Below are 18,410 nucleotides of genomic sequence, written 5' to 3' on the forward strand. Positions count from 1 at the left end.
TGCACAATAAATACCTATTTCTTTTTTGGAAGTTTTGGTTTAGTAGTAGATCATTGACCAACTTTCCGTTTCAATCCATGGCTTCACACAACTTTGAAAAACACATTTTATCAAATGGTTATTAATAAGTTTTCTAGGAAAAAATGTTCTACCACATGAAGTAAGATGATTAGACTATATGTGTCTTTTGTACTTGGAGTAAGAAGAAAAAAGAGTATGGTAGGATGAAATAAATGGTTTGAAGGTTAGGAGATGATTGAGCAAAGTGATTTAGGAAATATAACTTTCATGTGAATTGTGAATTTAGCTACCACATTTACAAAAGTAGAAAGAGCTAAAAAATTCCTTGAGACACATTCCATAAGCCTTCTTAATGTAATACATTATAATTTTGAGAAAAGGACCTCTTTTTATCTATGATTTTTGAACTTGTTGTCCTCAGATTATTCGTTGTTTAAATTTATTTTTATTTTACAGCCTTTTGATAATACCTGAGTCCCAAGATCTTCAAATTGTGTTTGTAACTTCTTAAGAAATGATAGCCTACTGAAAAATAGGTGATTCGGAAATATATAATTCCTAATTATCCATAGTTTGGTACTGTGCAAATATTTTTCAATAATTATGCTTATTTGGTCTGCTTTAGTGAAAACATGGATATTTTAGTTTCTTAGAAAATATATTGTTTACATTGTTGCTAGATTACTATTTCACACACAGTATTCAAATTAATTTTGAATTACCCTAGGTATTTTTGTGATTCAAGGATAGAGTAAGGACTTCAAGTCTTTTTTGCTGGATATATAAAACAATAAAAAATAATAGGCAGTAACAATTAAAATGAAATTTGCTACTGATAGATACAGTTTCACAAATAAGTGAAACCATATGATAATTGACTCTCTCTGCTTCTTTCATTGCTTTCCAAAAGCCAACTGCAAAATAACTAAGTCATTTCCCATTGCTTTGTCTTCCCTCAGATTATTACACTGGATCCAGACTCCCCCAAATACAAGATTGTTGGCACTGGTTCTTGAAGCAAATCCCACTGAGAAGGAAATAAACCAAACGAGAACATTAAACTAAGAACATGATAATTTGATCTGATCATTTTTGAGAATGCTGGCTATTTTAACAGAACATGTTGCACTGATTCTCATTTTTGTGATGTTAAATATGGACTATTACATTGCAGCTTTCTGTGACAAGTAAGTAGTATCAACATGTATCCTTGATCTTCACCCATTCTAGAGTGGGTCACTACAACTTACTTCAGCACCCTTTGTATTCTTCCTGGTTTCATCACTCATTAAAGCAGTCTTCTATTGACACACTTTAATACAGTCCAAACCAAAGGACCTATTTCCTTAAGAATGGCTCCTGGCTCTCATATTCTTCCCCAGCTATTCTTAACTTACACCTTGCACAGGTTCAATGATTTCTGGTGCATCAGCTCTTTACCTGAATATTAGTCTGTTATTGAACTTGAGTGCTATGACCAGTGCTCATAGTTTTCAACCACAGACATTCTAACAATGATTTAAGAGTTTTTCTGACTTCTTAAACCATCCTAAGGATTGATAATTCTTAGCCTCACCCACCTGCTGAAAAATTTAGTAACTGTCATTTTATTCATGTTGATTATTCTCTTAGAATAAAATCATAGAAATTACTTCTACAGTCAAGTGTACACAAGTTTAGGACTACTCATGCATTTTGGACAGTTGTCATCCAGAAAAGTTATATTTACGTGTTCATCTACATTTTCATTCCACTTTTCCTTTTATGAGTTTGCCATTTAAACACACCTCTACAATAATGTATATTACTTTTCTAAGGACAGAGATATATCACCAAGTTATTTTAGAGAAAAAAAAATCATTACTTCATGTAATACTTAAAGACACGAGCTTTAATTTATGTAAAAGTTGTAACAATTGTACATCTGTATGTGTTTAGTAATATCATCTCAAAATGTATAAAGCAGAAACTTATTGAACTACAAGAACATTTATAATTTACCAGAATTGGGCGCCTGGGAAGCTCAATTGGTGCCTTTAGCTCAGGTCATGATCCCAGACTCCTGGGATTGAGTCCCGCATTGGGCTCCCAGCTCCATGGGTAGTCTGCTTCTCTCTCGGAACTTCTCCCTTCTCATGCTCTCTCTCACTCTCTCAAATAAATAAATAAAATCTTAAAAAAAATAATTTACTGGGATTTAGGTGACTTTATTTTGTTATTAGAATCACCTTTCAATGTAATAGTTGATATATTAAAATAATTTATGTAATATCTGTTAATTATAAAGCTTAAATATAATATAAATTTATAAATATAGTTCTTTGATCAGTAGCCTGTATCTTTTCACATGGTTATCCCACCCATTAAGGTCCCCCACACTCAGTATTATTTACATTACTGACCACATCCAATAAAGAACTATTAACAATTCCTCACATGGAACCCTTACTCCAGCTTTACTCCCTAACTACAGCAAAACTATAAACTCTCACCCTCACCATCATACTTCCCACCGTATCTTGCCTACCCATGCCGGCAATCTCAACCCCCCCTTTCCCTACCAAGAGGAGATAATATTTATCGTATGTACTCTTTATTTTGTCACTTCTTTTGGATTTTAAATTCCACTGGGCCGTAATATTTTGTTCTGTTTTGTGTTGTTCACTGTGGTGCCTTCACTACTAAAACAATGCCTAGAATAGTTCTAAGGACAGTAGGTGAACGGGAATTCTGCCAAATAGACAGTGAGTATACCACCCTCATTATCCTAATTTTGTAATTAAATTCAGGTTATTTAAAACCTAACCAAGCAAAATAGAAGCTGGTACAAAATGTGCACATACATCCTTACTATCATATAGTGGTAATCTATGCTTGTCACCTTTCTATCCTGAAAATTTGCAGGCTAACCAGGTACCTACTTAATTAGATCCCTTTTCTATATTTCTAGCCCAAATCCTCCAGTGTTTGTCACAGTTATGAATATTTGCATTTCCTTCATTGTGGTCTCTGATTTTTATTAGCTCATCACATTTTCTACATTTTTTTTGGTAGATTTGATGACATTTCTAGAGGGCCTGATATGAAGTAGTAATATTTCTTAAACAAGTATCAGTCCTTGCTCCTTAAATTATATTTTCTACTGAAAAATTCAAAATGGAATCATTAAAATTGGAAGTTAATTAAAAAATGCATTAATTCCTAACCAATTCTATGATCTATATTGTTATAAATTTTCTTGTAATCAGAGAAAAATTTAACTTCATGCAAATGAATTCAAATATTTTCAGCTGGGTTAGGGATTTAATTTGGATATAGTACTTTGTGGTTTAGGGAAATCACAAAAGTCACCGATAAATAGGTTTCTAGAATTGAAGATCAAAAACTGTGTAGCTAGTTTTTATCTATGGTTTCAGTTATTTTACTGAATTTCAAAGTATATTAGCTTTTCCTGTTTTGATTCTATCTTTTGAAGCAGCATTCAGAGTTAAATCGGAGTTCTTGTTTAGAAAGTTGTACTCACTATCTCAGCTGTATTAACTACAAATGCCAGATACTTCAACTATAAATATCATTCCATTTCTTCGGTAATGTCTTCTTTCCTTTCCTAGCATTGCTCTTTGACTTTCATTACTGTATATCCATTTTTTTATTAATAGAACATTCCACTATCTTAAATAAACCAGTGATTTCCAAAGGATATTTATTCTATGCTACCAATTTTTTTCATAGCAAAACTGTTACTCTTTTTTTTCTATCAGACATAAGAAATTAAAAATAGAACTTCCCTATGACCCTGCCATTGCACTCCTGGGTATTTACCCCAAAGATACAGATGTAGTGAAAAGAAGAGCCATCTGTAACCCAATGTTTATAGCAGCAATGGCCACGGTTGCCAAACTGTGGAAAGAACCAAGATGCCCTTCAATGGACGAATGGATAAGGAAGATGTGGTCCATATACACTATGGAGTATTATGCCTCCATCAGAAAGGATAAATACCCAACTTTTGTAGCAACATTTCACATGAGTGAAATAAGTCAAGCAGAAAGAGTCAATTATCATATGGTTTCACTTATTTGTGGAGCATAACAGATAGCATGGAGGACATGGGGAGTTAGACAGGAGAAGGGAGTTGGGGGAAATTGGAAGGGGAGGTGAACCGTGATAGACTATGGACTCCGAAAAACAATCTGAGGGGTTTGAAGTGGCAAGGGAGGGTGGGAGGTTGGGGGAACCAGGTGGTGGGTATTATAGAGGGCACAGATTGCATGGAGCACTGGATGTGTTGCAAAAATAATGAATACTGTTATGCTGAAAATAAATAAAAAATAAATTTTAAAAAATATATAATATAAAAAAAAAGAAATAAGCAACTACCCCACTACAACTTCTTTTTTTTTTTTTAATTTTATTTATTCCTTTGACAGAGACAGATCAGAAGTAGGCAGAGAGGAAGGCAGAGAGAGGAGGAAGCAGGCTCCCTGCCGAGCAGAAAGCCCGATGCGGGACTTGATCCCAGGACCCTGAGATCATGACCTGAGCTGAAGGCAGAGGCTTTATCTCACTGAGCCACCCAGGCGCCCCCCCACTACAACTTCTAATGCCACTCTTTATATTCCATATATACAACAAACACATTAAGTTTAATCTAATAAAGACAGTCATGCAACATGGGGAAATAAATATGTGTGTGTGTGTGTGTGTGTGTGTGTGTGTAATATTTTCTCCCAACCAGAAGAAGAGCAGATGGGATGATCAGATATGGACAAAGAATATAGCTATAGAACAATGGTGCCAAAATGTGGTTCTTGTAAAGGCAGCATAACATCATGTAGGAACTAGACTTACTTTCAGAGCTTCTGTGTATAGGGTCCAAGGTCCAGCTTTCTCTGCTTTAACAGATCCTTGAGGTAATTCTGATGTGCACATAATTTGGGTAACCACTGGTATACAGGTAAACAGATCTGAGTTAGAATCATATCTTTTTCACTTCCATGTATGAGATAATATGGGCTGAATGCTTATGAATGTCCCCCAAAGTTCATATTGAAATCCTAACCTCCAAGCTGGTAGTTCTAGGAGGTGGAGCCTTTGGAAAGAGCCCATATCTTCAAGGTGTAGCCCTCATGAAGGGAAGTAGTCCCTTATAAAAGAGGCCTGAGAGGCAGCTTTGTGTCTTCTGCCATGTGAGGGAACAGTGAAAAGATGGCCATATATATGAGGAGGGGAGCCTTCACTGGATATCGGATCTGCTGACCCCTTGATATTGGACTTGCTAGCCTCCAGAACTGTGAGAAATAAACTTTTGTTATGTATGAGATACATAGTCTATTTTTTTTTTTTTGTCATAGTCCAGAGATAGAGACCATTAAGCTTTGAGGGAGTTCTATGACTTTTGTAAACCTAGAATACCCTCCTCTATATAATGAAGCTAGTTATTTCTGTACTGAAGCTAGGTGTAGGTAAGTGTGTGAGTGTGTGTGTGAGAGACAGAGAGAGATAGAGGTAGGAAGGGAGAGAGAATTAACTAGAAAACATTTACCACTGTATCTGTCACATAACAGCTTCTTAACAAAACCCAGATTTTCCTATGCCATTTACTACATAATCTGCTCAAGGAAATCTGTTCACATAATAATTACACTTTCGGGGGGGAAGCTAATTTGATAAGCAATGATGTAAGGGAGTCTTCTAAATAATGGATTTTGTGGCTTTCCTATTCTGTGAATTATCCAGTGGGTACAAAATGGGGGAAGCATATCTAAGCATTGTGTCACGTTCATATGTGCAGGGAGTATCCCCCTTAGACCTGGGCAAGCAAGACCTTCCCTGATCAGGGCTCCCTATGTCAGCTCTCAGTTCTTTAGATGTCTTCCTCAAACTTTTCTCAGTCCCGCTCAGATGTCTTGGACATCTTTCCAGCTTTCTGGAAGCACCAGAAAACAGGTGGTCTGAGGACCTGACCTGGGCCTGCTTTAGTCCTGGGTCCAGCAGCACCTTCTACAAAATTTCCAAAACTCCTTCTCCTCCCTGGGTGTCTAGGATAGCCTGGATTCCCCCAGGCACCAGAGGTTGCCCCATGTATCAGAATGACCTTTCCACTTTCCAAGCAATAGCAGAATGAATTGACCCTTCTTCTGAATCCTATCAAAATGCAAGGTCAAGAGGCTTTAACTATAATGAACAGCCCACGAGATAAGTCTTGTTTTTTAGTTATGTCATTGTGAATATAATTCTCTTTTTCTTTTTACCTTTATTATGTCCTTACTAAATCATATATAAATATGCTGGAGAAATAGTGAACAGATTAGTATTATATATCTTTTATTTATTTAATTAAAGTTCTTATTTAAGTTCCAGTTAGTTAACATACAGTGTAATATTAGCTTCAGGTGTACATTTGCATACATCGCCCAGTACTCATCAGGACAAGCCAAGTGCCCTCCATCCTCCCATATACTTCCTCTCTGGTAATCATCAGTTTGTTCTTGACAGTTAAGAGTCTATTTCTTGGTTTGTCTTTCTCTCTCTCTCTTTTTGTCCCTTTGTTCATTTGTTTTATTTCTTAAATTCCACATAAGAATGAAATCATATGGTATTTGTCTTTCTCTGACTTCCTTATATCACTTAGCATAATACACTGCTGCTCCCGCCACCTCGTTGCACATGCAAAGCTACCCATAATCTTACCACCAACCACCTATATTTAACCTCTATTTTACATTATGTTTTTTTGAAACTGGAGCTTCATATATAACTGAACATGAATATATATATGTGTGTGTGTGTGTGTATACACACATATATATATACACACATACATATATATATGAAATCATAGACATAAGGTTTTGAAACTTTATATAAGTTAACAATTTTTGAACATCTTGTCATATTGGTAAATGGAAACATATTTTTTTTTGTATAATCTGTTTTATTCTGTTTCAGAATTTATTTAGTTATTACCTCGCTGAGTGTTTTCATTACTTCCAAAACAAGTAACATGTTGATAGACAATAAGGTACATTTGCATTTGTTTTTGGTTCATTTTGGCAATGAAAACTATGAGTCAGAAAACACAGTCATATATTTGCTGACGGAAATGTAAATTGACAAAAATATTTTGAATGACAATTTAGAAATATGTATCAAAAGCCTTGAAAAATAAACCTCCCAACTTGGAGTCAGCAATTATTTTTAACAAATTTATTCTGTACAAAAGGAGTGAAAGAATGAAGGAGGTATATAAAAATATATTTCAAAAATTATTTGTAACACTAAACTATAAACTGAATTTCATTATGCTTAAAATTATATATAATAAAAATAATTTTTTTGAATGAATACTTGATATTTTCTTTTTGTACTTCAGATGGTTTACATAGCAATACTTTAGTGGTTCTTTTCAATAAATATTTGTTTATTTAATGTTTACTTTTATTTGGGCAGAAAGAAAATAATAAGGAAGAAAATTGATATATCCAAATATGCTATATATCTCAAAATAAAATATAAAACATTAAAATATTACCTATTTTTGTAATAATGCTCGATTGCTCATTTTAGGAACCAGAAGCCAACTTTCAAATACATATATAAAAATGGAATAGGGAAAATTGCTATATTCTTTATTTAACTTAGAAAAATGGTATGTAATATGACCAAAAATAAAGATAATAACATTACACAATATAACTTCTAATATACAAAGACATTTCCTGTAAAAAAAATCTGTAGCTAAACTGTGTTCATAATATCTAAAATATTCTGGTGAAATAATTTCACATTTTATTTTTAGAGTGTGACTCATCTATTAATATCAGGAAATTTCCACTAAATTTTAAAATATTTATCCTTAAGTTGTATTAGTTATTAGGCTGATGCTCAGTTAACAAAGTCATGGAATAGTAATCCATGCAATTTATGAAAATTTAGAGGTTTTGCGAATTTTACAATAACTGATTCTGTAATCTTTTTAAAATATGGGCTTAATACAGGTGCTTATGAAATGTAAGTGGATTTGTGTTTAAAACCTGAGTATTAACAATAAGAAAAATATTAATTGGTTTGGATGAAGCAAATTTAATATCAGTATGGTATTCCTAATTCAATTTTATAGTTATTAATATGGTTTACAACAGAATCATAAAGGAACATAAACACAGGTGATTAAGCATAATTTCTAAAAAAATCTAGAAAATAAATTGCTATTATCAAACTTTAAAATGACTTAAAAAGATGGGATTTTCAGGATAAGTTCTTGACTTCCTGTTGCTTAGCCCTATAGGAATTACTGCCCATCACTTAACACACCCTTGTTGAGTTACCATGACTACCATTGCTCTGGTTACCATGCCAAAGTGTTCTTTGTTATTGATTCAGGAATTTAAAATTTCAAACGTAGAATTTTCGAACATAGAAATCATTTAATCCAAACATCAAATGTAATAAGTGATAGAAGAAATCCAAAGCAACAAGAAAGAAACAGTTTTAAAAAGAACAATATATAGGTTAGACATATGTGAATATTCCTAGCATAGCTAATGTGGAACTTATTAATAAAAAATATACAAAAATAAATATTAAAAATATGCAAGCCATGAGAAAGAAAATACATGTCTCTTTAACATATAAAGAGGTGCTCAATTTTGGTGGTTTTTAGATTAACTGTAAGTTAAAGCAAAAATGATAGATTAGCTTCATCCACCTAATTGGCAAATACTTAAGCACCATTCAAACTTTACAAAAAATGCAGGAAAATAGAAACTCTCACATATTACTAGTGGAAATGTGAGATGCTGCACACAACTTTTTTGAAACAGTGGGCATTCTTTTGTCATAAAAATAAACATTACTTTTAAAAAATGCTTCTTTGACTATTCAATTCATATATTCATATAAAAGCACAATTATAAAATAGCAAATGTACAAGTTAATCATTCTAGCATGTCTTGTGGGGCCAAAAACAGAAACAATGGAAACGTTCAGGAGAAGGGGAACAGCTAAATGATTTTGGCATGTATATGTTATGTGATATTTTACAGATATGAAAAATGTTGAATTTAATATATACATATTGAGTTGAATAGTTTTCTAGGATACATTTTAAGGGGAAAAATCAAAGTAAAGAATAAACATTGTTGTATGATCTCACTTTTTTTTAAAGAAACAAACATTAAAAATGACTATAAAGCTTTATGATTTTGTGTTTGTGAATGTTAACATGAAGTATAATGAAGGTGAATGTATATGGATAAGAATAATCACATTTTCTTTTTTTTAAATGTTTATGAGAAAGTTTCTTAATAAACAATGACTCAAGAGAGTAATGATTCTACTTTAGTTATGACATGATCATGATGTGGGTCAAATTATTTTATATCCTTTTGCTATGAAACTCCTGGAAGGTCTAGCCTAGGTAATTAGCCAGGGCATAGCTGAGCACCCCCAAAATCAAAGAATGTCAATAATGAAAAGGGAGATGAAAAGTAAACAAATGATTGTGAGCTTACAGTCCTATCCACTGACATGAGTAGGATAACTGTGTATTAACTGCCACATGGAGACCAGATAAATAACACTGGAATTTAAATAATCACATAATACTGTGACCATGAAAGGTATACATTATGTGAAAAGTAGGACTAGAAAAAAATGTGCTCACTATTACAGGGACATATACAATACCATGTGTGTCTCTGCCAGGCTTTTCTGGGTATTTAATATCATCGTATCACCCTAATGCAGGTTTGAAATTAGAGTTTGTATGACGTATTTTATAAAATCTCCAAGCTAAATAATTAATGCAAAAAGAGATTCTCTTGTGATACCTCTTGTCAACTCAAATAAAGCAAATGTAAATGAGAATTTTCATATCTAAAGATGAAGATTCCATTCTTCCTATTCTTGTTCCAACAATAGAAGAAATTAATCTATGAAAAACTGGGAAGTTTTTCAGAATTACTTAGAGAATGAATGAATTCCTGTTTGAGTAGTAAGAAATATAAAAATAAGATAAAAGAATATGATTAAGGAGTGGAAATCTATTTCTCATTTTCATTCTATTTCCATCCAGGAAATGGGAAAATTAAAGAACAGGAATTCAAGAAGAAAGTTTTCAAAGGAGAAGCTAAAATAGATGTGTTAAAGAAATCTATATATAAAATGTATACTGATCTATTTAAGATATGCATAAAAAACTTTTGGTTAAAAATGACAATTAAGTGCATTGGAGCAAAAATAATTTCTTTTAAATGTGAAAATAGGACTAAGAGTAAAGACATTCCAAACTAGAACTTTTTCACTCTACTCAAATTTCCTACAAATTCTCTACATTTTATTCTCAGCACTTGATGTTTCCATGACTTATGGGGAAAGGAGAAAACATTAGGCATGAATTCTTTCAATATCACGTCCATCTACTTCCTACTATAATTCCTTATCTCTGGTTCAGAGAAAAAGCTATACTATCTCTTGAAGAAGACTAATCACCTGCCCAACTGCCATTTTACTCTTAATATTTCTTCACAAATTACTTCATTACATGTGTGATCCCATTAGCAACATGCATAATTCCAAGTTAGCTCTCAGTAAGTTGCTACTGAGCAAAGCTTATTTGGTTCTCTAAAACAGACAGTTATACCACTGAGGAGAAAGGCAGATTTGAAGCTAGAATTTGAAAATTGAAAAGGATAAACCAGCAAAATATTAGCTGGGGAATAAAGAAGATTAAAAGAATTCACTTCCAAAAACTGATAAACTTTAATAGGATAGAGTCATTTAAAACATTTTGAAGTTGCACGAAATAAAATTGTGTCAAATGTAATATATTGCACAAAATATAATTCTATTATCCCAACTCACCACAGATTTATGTAATATAATGCATATTAATAGAAGAGAACAAATTGGAGGTTAAAACAATAACAAATATATTAATAGAAACTTTTTTTGAGTTTCATGATGAAAATTAATAATTGTCAACATATGGTAAAATTTTCTGATTTAAAAGTGTGTCCAGTGCACTTGGATGGCTTAGTTGGTTAAGCGTCTGCCTTCAGCTCAGGTCATGATCCCAGAACCCTGGGATTGAGTCCCACATCAGACTCCTTGTTCAGCGGGGAGCCTGCTTCTCCCTCTGCCTGCTGCTCCCCTGCTTGTGCTCACCCTCTCTATCTCTTTCTCTCTCTCCGACAAATAAATAAATAAAATCTTTAAAAAAAATTTAGAAGTATGTGTCCAGTGTGCCCATATTGCAGATAGCTGATCACATCACAGGGACCTCATTCATTCCCATCATTGGCCTTCTTTGCCAGTTTACAAATATACCCTTCAATTTTAGACACATGAGCTATGGACCTCACAAAATGTAATTAATAACTTTCACTCTTAGTCCTCCTCACTAGCCAGTATTTGGGGAGATGAGTGGGTAGAGCGGTTCCTGTGACAAATGTGCCACACACAGATAGACAGCATTCATACTTTATCCTCAATGACTGAACTGCAGTGCCTGAGTCCTCCTTCCCTCTGGAATGTTCTTTTTTCTAGAGTATCATTTATTTTCCCAGCTGTGTAAAACCTTTTATGTTGCTGAGGATAATTTCTATTTTGAGGATTAGTGATGATGCAGTTTCTAATATACCAAATATCATTATTAATAAATAATAGCGATGAGGGGTATCATCATGGATTCCTTTAGTGGTGTTGTTTTGTAAGCTTTGGTGAGAATGACTGCCCTACCATTGAAAATGGTGATCTTTCTTAGCTCTTAAGACAAGAGAATAAAGCATTTATAATTTTTTTTTTAATTATTTTACTGCCAGTTGGGTGGTTATGGCAATTTCTGAAACAGTGGTTTTAAATAAACCTTTCTTGTTGCTTATTCTGTACATTCAGTGAAATATGCTTTTAATAAATGCAGAAAATTACTTTGCAATACTTTCAAATGTAAAATTTTATATCAATTTTGAGGAAATATTTACCTTGTGGTACCCTACCTGTAAAAAACATTAAATCGAGTTTATTTGAATGTTCTTCTTTCATCCTGTGCAGATGCCTATAGTGCAATAGAATTAACGAACAATAGAAGACTATAGTGCAATAGAATTGTTTATAATGTAATCAAACTTATTCATATCAATCTTATCATTTTGATGCTTTCTTATTTATTAAGATATTAATATCTGCATGTACCTTTGAAAAGATACTGCTTTAGTAGTGCCTGGGTGTGTCAGTCAGTTAAGTAACTGACTCCTGAATTTGGTTCAGGTCATAATCTTAGGGTCCTGAGATAGAGCTCCACACGGGGCTCCACATTGTTTCTATAATGTAAAATGTGTCTTAAATGTCTACTACAGGGGATCCTAGGTGACTCAGTAGGTTAAGGAACTGTCTCTTGATTGTAGCTCCGGTCACAAGCTCTGCATCAGGCTTCATGTTAGCTAGGGAGTCTGCTAGAGATTCTTTCTCTCCCTCTCCTTCTGGACCCCACCTCCACTGACTGGCTCTCTCTCTCTCAAATAAATACATAAAATTTAAAGAAATGTCTGCTACATATGTTATGATGTTAAATATTTTGTTATGTGAATATCTTCTATAATAACATTTTCAGGTTTTTTTCATAATTCTCTGAGGATCAAATCAAACAGTATATATGAATATGGTTGAAAAAAATGTAAACTTTTTGTAAGTAAATTATTTTATTATACGGGGGAAAATATCATAGCTTCTTTGTGAAACTATAGCTCTTTCATATAAATAGAAATGTAAATTATGAGGTGAGGGAACTGTTGAAAGACTGTGGGTCATAGTGCACAGATTTAATGATACTCGTTTGACATCAATTTCTATTTACATGAGTGCTTATTTTTTTATTTAAATTACACATTTACAGGATTCATGACCTTCTCTTGTTTTTTACCACTACATTTTAAAAGTCATCATTTTATAACACATGCATTGTATCCTTCTCTTGTTGATTCGAGCTATCGGTAACTCATATTAAAGGCTCTGAGAAGCCCTATGGGATGTTGTATTTAAATAAGAATTCTTCGGTATTGTTTTCTTCATATAAAGTATTCCTCAAAATTTTGGAAAATAATCTCAAAGTATTATAATACTAGCAAATAGACTGTGAACAATTAATGAGGTAGTGTTTGTGTGTGCAGCAAATTTTAAGAAACCAAGACTCACAACCATGGTTCAAATCCTATGTTAGTCTTTAATTTCTACATTCTTAAAATAACGCCAGTAAGTCCTACCAGTAGAAACACTGAGATGATACAATGAAAATGGGTTTAAGGTCCTTTGCAGGGTAACTTATGTTATAGTAAAGTTATCCCTCATTTCTTAATGACAAAAATCTCCTGTAAAAATCCTAAAAGCCTGATCTGAAAAACAAAATTCATGAGAAACAATCTGCTTTACAAGAGATTTTAAGGATATTAATACCCATATGGGAATTTACCATCCTAGAGCATAATTGTTCCAGAGGTCCAAGAACAGATCTACTTATCAAAAACAGCAGATACTGTCCAAGGTTATAAGTCTGGAAAATAAAATAAAAGCCAAGACCAGTTGATTAAAATAAAAAAATACACACACACACACACACACACATATATTTAAAATATGCTAAATATTTTAAATATATTAAATTTAATTATATTAACTATATTAAAATATATAATTATATTTCATATAAAATATAATATAATGTAAATTTATGATACTATATAATAATACTATATATATTTATAACTAGAGTCAAATTGAAGCACTCATGTTGGAATATATATTTGATTCTTCTCTTAGATATATCTTGTGGTAAACCAATGTATTAGGGTACATTTATCAAGTGAGCATAAAATCAGAACATTAAATTCAGTTAATTAATTATAGGCCAGGAACTATGGTAGTTACATGATTTAAAATACAATCTTTTTAGATTGGAGTGATCTTTTGTAGCCATTTCTAACAATATAAATTATCTTGTTAGTGGCTCCAAGTAGTTTAACCCATTGAACATGGTTGCTTCAATAATGTACATAATTTAGGTGGACATCTCAGAGATTTGTCTTTCACAGTCTCATTTTTAGATCTTCTTAAAACTTCCTAACCCCTCTTGTGGCTAGCAAACTCCATGTCTTTCTTCAGGTGTGTAATGTGTTCAATCTAATCCTGTTTTGCCATCTTATCTCTGATATTGAGCTTGTATTTTTGCTTTGACCTATCAAAAATTAAGCTCATGGGCCCAACTTTATAGAAGATATGATTTCTCTTTTCTTTTTTTTTTTTTTTTAAAGGAAGCAGCAGGCAGCTTGTTTGCTCTGGCCAGCAGCAAATGACACATCCCGGCCCCCAACCACACAACCATGGAGGGGATCACATGGAGGTCAGGCAGGGGAAAGTCAGGCGGTTAGCATGTCAGCAGCGGTTTGGGGGCGCCCAATGAGGATGAGAGGTGTCTCTGATTCTGTGTCTGTGGTGGGAGGGGCTCTGCCGGTTGTCCGACCCCTCCTTTGAGAGTCTGTCTCAGTGACCTTCCCATCCCCTGGAAACCACAGCACCCATCACCATGGATCCACCAGCAGGTCCCACAGCCGGGTTCCACTGGAGTCAGATAAGTCAGCGGAGAAGATGCTGGGGGCTGGGGAGCCACAGCCTAGCAGGGGACCCCCACTTAGAGCCTCCAGCCAGACCAAGGAGTCTGTGGGGCCCCTGGGAGAGGGGGACGGGGAGTTTGTGGGGGACGGGAGCGAGGAAGAGAAGACAGATGAGAGGCCTTCGGAATCCGGGGAGGAAGACAGCACGTCGAAGGAGCCGGGGAAGTCCAAGGGGATGGGGGGCAGCGGGTCCTCAGGCTCCACCGGATCCTCCAGGATGTCATCAATGCCCCGGTTCGGAAGCAACTGCGCCCTGCGGATGGCTTCCTGCAGCTCCTCCTCCAGCGTCAGGGCCGCTGTGGGCAGTGCGGGGGGAGGAGTCGGTGCTGGAGCCGCAGCCGGAGCCGCAGCCGCAGCCCGAAGCGGAGCTGGAGCCGGAGCCAGAGCCGAGGCCGGAGTCAAGGCCGGAGCCGGAGCGGCCTCTTTTCTTTTTTTGTTTTTTTAATTTTATTTATTTATTTGACAGACAGAGATCACAAGTAGGCAGAGAAGCAGGCAGAGAGAGAAGAGGAAGCAGGCTCCCTGCTGAGCAGAGAGCCCAATGCAGGGCTCGATCCTAGGACCCTGGGGCTCGATGAGAGGACCCTGGGATCATGACCCGAGCCAAAGGCAGAGGCTTTAACCCACTGAACCACCCAGGCACCACTGATTTCTCTCTTTCTCTTTTTTTAAGATTTTATTTATTTTTTTGACAGACAGAGATCACAAGTAAGCAGAGAGGCAGGCAGAGAGAGAGAGAGAGAGGAGGAAGCAGGCTCCCTGCTGAGCTGAGAGCCCTATGCGGGGCTTGATCCGAGGACCCTGAGATCATGACCTGAGTTGAAAGCAGAGGCTTTAACCCGCTGAGCCACCCAGGTGCCCCCACTGATATTTCTCTTTTCTAAGTGAGATATCTCACATAACCTCAATGCCAACATTTTTATTGTCAGAAAGTAAAACAAATGGGATGCCTGCTGGAGAGGTTCAGTCGGTTAAGCATCTGCTTGGATCAGGTCATGATCCAAGCTTCCTGGGATCAAGCCTCACATCAGGTTCCCTGTGCAGTGGGGAGCCTGCTTCTCCCTCTCCCTTTGCCACTCCGCCTGCTGGTGCTCTCTTTCTCACAAATAAATGAAATCTTAAAAAGATATATATTTTAAAAAGTAAAACAACTGAACACTTTCAAAAAGAAAAAAATGAAACACTAATTTGCCTAAAGCAGCTTATATATAAAAGATGATAGTTGGATGATGATAGATAGATGATAGATGATACGTAGGTAGATAGATAGAAAGAGAGGGAGGGAGGGAGGAAAGGAAGAGTTAGGAGGGAGGGAGGGAGGAAGGAGGGAGAAAGGGGAGAAAGAAGGGAAAAAAGAGGGAAGAAAGGAAAAAAGGATCATTATTTTGCCTATACTAAGAAAGAAGGTGCATAAATGACTAGGTGATTATCTTAGAATGTATACAATTTATGTAAACTCAAGTCCTATACATATAGTGCAAAGATATTTGGGGTAAGTTAAAATGTATCGAGTATGGGATTACATATGTGGGATATTATGGGACATTGGGATTTTTCTATTGATTTTCCGTTTACTACTGAAAAATTTCATGTGGGACTTGGAATTCGAAAGGCCTAATACTACTATGTTTAATACTCCAACATTTCTAGTCTTATTTGAAGTACAAATTATGTAATTCCTGACTTTGTGGTAATTGAAAAATATATTCTCTGTCTTTTAAAGGACAATTCCACTCCAGTGTTACCACGTAAAATATACTTGCCTCAGCAAGAGTTTTCTATGAAAGTTGCTGCACAGCTGATCACCCATCTCCCTTGGAGTCAATTATTTTTAAATTTCCAATCTGGATTTAAGCCTAGTCATTGTGCCAAAGGGATTTTCAATAGAGTTTGTAATGACTTGTTACTTGTGCCGAGATTTCTCAGGCAACTTTGATTCTGCTTGATCTATTGTTGCATTTGATTTTATAGATCACTGAGGAATATACAACCACTTCTATCACCATGTGTAACTTCTGAATTCTAATCTAACTTGCCTTTGCCCAACAACTGTGTTGGACATACAGAGTCACGGAGTATGTGTTCTTCTTAGGGCTCTAAATGCCAGTGCTCTTTAAAATATAGAATGAGAGCTACTTTGTCTAAATAAATATGTTTAGAATGAGTTGGGTTAGTATTGTTTAGAGGATAGAATTGTTTCTCCTTGTCTATAATCTCCTTGACAGATGTTGGACTATTGCCTACACTATGCTGGGTTGGTAAATAAACTGCTTTTGTTTTCATACTAAAATCCTAGAGGTTATGTTAGATCACACTTTCATGATGCACCTTAATGCAAAACATCTGTTTCACAATCTACTCTCAATCACCAAAGGTATAAAGAATATTAAGTTTCTTTTTCTCTCTGACTCATTAGCTTACTGATGAGCATTGTTATATGCAACCATAAGGAATGCCTAACAGTAAAAAATATAGTCCTTAAGGCAGTTGAGATAATTAAAACAAACAAACAAACAAACAAAAACAAAAACAAGCTTACAAGAAGCCTTAGTTTCACAATAGCTCCTATGTTTTATTCAGTATCTTCTCTCTTGGATCTCTATTAAATACCTACAGCTTTGAATTAGCTGTCTTCCTTTTCCTCATCTACTCTTGCATGTCCCACAACGGGTAACAGAGTCATTCATTACTTCTTGCAAGATAATGGGTCTGGTAGTATAGACAAACTTACACAGCTCCTAGAAAAATATAGTGCTCCACATTTTTACACCTTAATCCACCTCTATTGGCATTTGCAAGGACTTTCTCCATGGCTTTCTCAGCCTAGGAAGTCTCCTTAGGCTGCCCAAAGTCAAACTTTTAAAGCACAGCTTATGAGACTCACTACAAAATGGTTCTTGCCTACCTCTTCAACTTCACTTTCTGCCACTGCTCATTACTCATACCATATTTGGGAACAACTAAATTGTAGTTCCAAGAAGATAATGTGTCATTGCTCACCTTCATGCTATTTCTTAGACTTTACCATAACACCAAGGTCAATTTACAAGATCCTCAGATGATTTCTATCGTACTGACACTTATGGAACTTATCCCTTTGAAATCACCAGTGGATTTGTTGTTCTTTCCTGCTATACTGAGAATACTTGAAAGTGATGATGTCCTTGTGGTATCTGTTATTCCAACTCCTGGCTTCTAATAGTATGATCAATGAATCATTGTTTTCTCTTTTCTTTTTCCAAAGAAAACTATACTTGAGATGTCCATCTTCCAAGCAAAGTAAAATGGTGAATAACTAGGTTTCAAATAAATTATTAAGAAAAAATATTAATAAGTGACCATCCATCCATTTATCCATTAATTAATTTTTTATTATTATGTTCAATTAACCAACATATTACATCATTTGTTTTGATGTAGTGTTAAAAAATTCATTAGTTTTTTATAACACCCATTACTCATCACAACGCATGCCCTCCTTAATACCCATCACCCAGCATTAATTAATGTTAAATGGCATTTTACATGTGAAACAAAACAAAACAAAACAAAACAGGAATCTTTGGACCTTGAAAGAATAGTCAGAAGTCTGTCATATCATTCAGCTACACAGAACCCTGACTCTATTGGAAATTTCAACAACTCCTCTTGTATTTTGCATTTCATTGTCTCTCGCCTTATCAAGGATATAGCTTATCTCGTCATTCCCTTTTTCCAAAAACA

At 35.0% G+C, this 18,410-nt stretch overlaps 1 protein-coding gene across 1 annotated transcript; it reads right to left on the reverse strand.

The window, feature by feature from the left end:
• Positions 1-14,324: 14,324 nt before the first annotated feature.
• LOC116589376 (MEF2-activating motif and SAP domain-containing transcriptional regulator-like) lies at positions 14,325-17,693 on the reverse strand. The gene is made up of 2 exons (XM_032341353.1): positions 17,593-17,693; positions 14,325-15,114 (listed from the first exon to the last, which is right to left on the reverse strand). The coding sequence occupies exons 1-2, from the start codon at positions 17,691-17,693 to the stop codon at positions 14,595-14,597; spliced, it is 621 nt and encodes a 206-aa protein (XP_032197244.1). The 3' UTR covers positions 14,325-14,594.
• Between the last annotated feature and the right edge of the window lie 717 nt (positions 17,694-18,410).

This window comes from Mustela erminea, chromosome 4 (genome assembly GCF_009829155.1).
Source record: "Mustela erminea isolate mMusErm1 chromosome 4, mMusErm1.Pri, whole genome shotgun sequence".
Lineage (NCBI taxonomy): Eukaryota > Metazoa > Chordata > Mammalia > Carnivora > Mustelidae > Mustela > Mustela erminea.

What these genes read in the sequence shown, in the direction of transcription:
- LOC116589376 (XM_032341353.1), bottom strand. Translation starts at nt 17,693, where the DNA reads ATGAAGGTGAGCAATGACACATTATCTTCTTGGAACTACAATTTAGTT. An exon ending in CAGAAAGTGAAGTTGAAGAG is followed by an intron (nt 15,115 to 17,592) that starts GTAGGCAAGAAC and finishes AAACAAAAAAAG; the next exon opens with AAAAGAGGCCGCTCCGGCTC.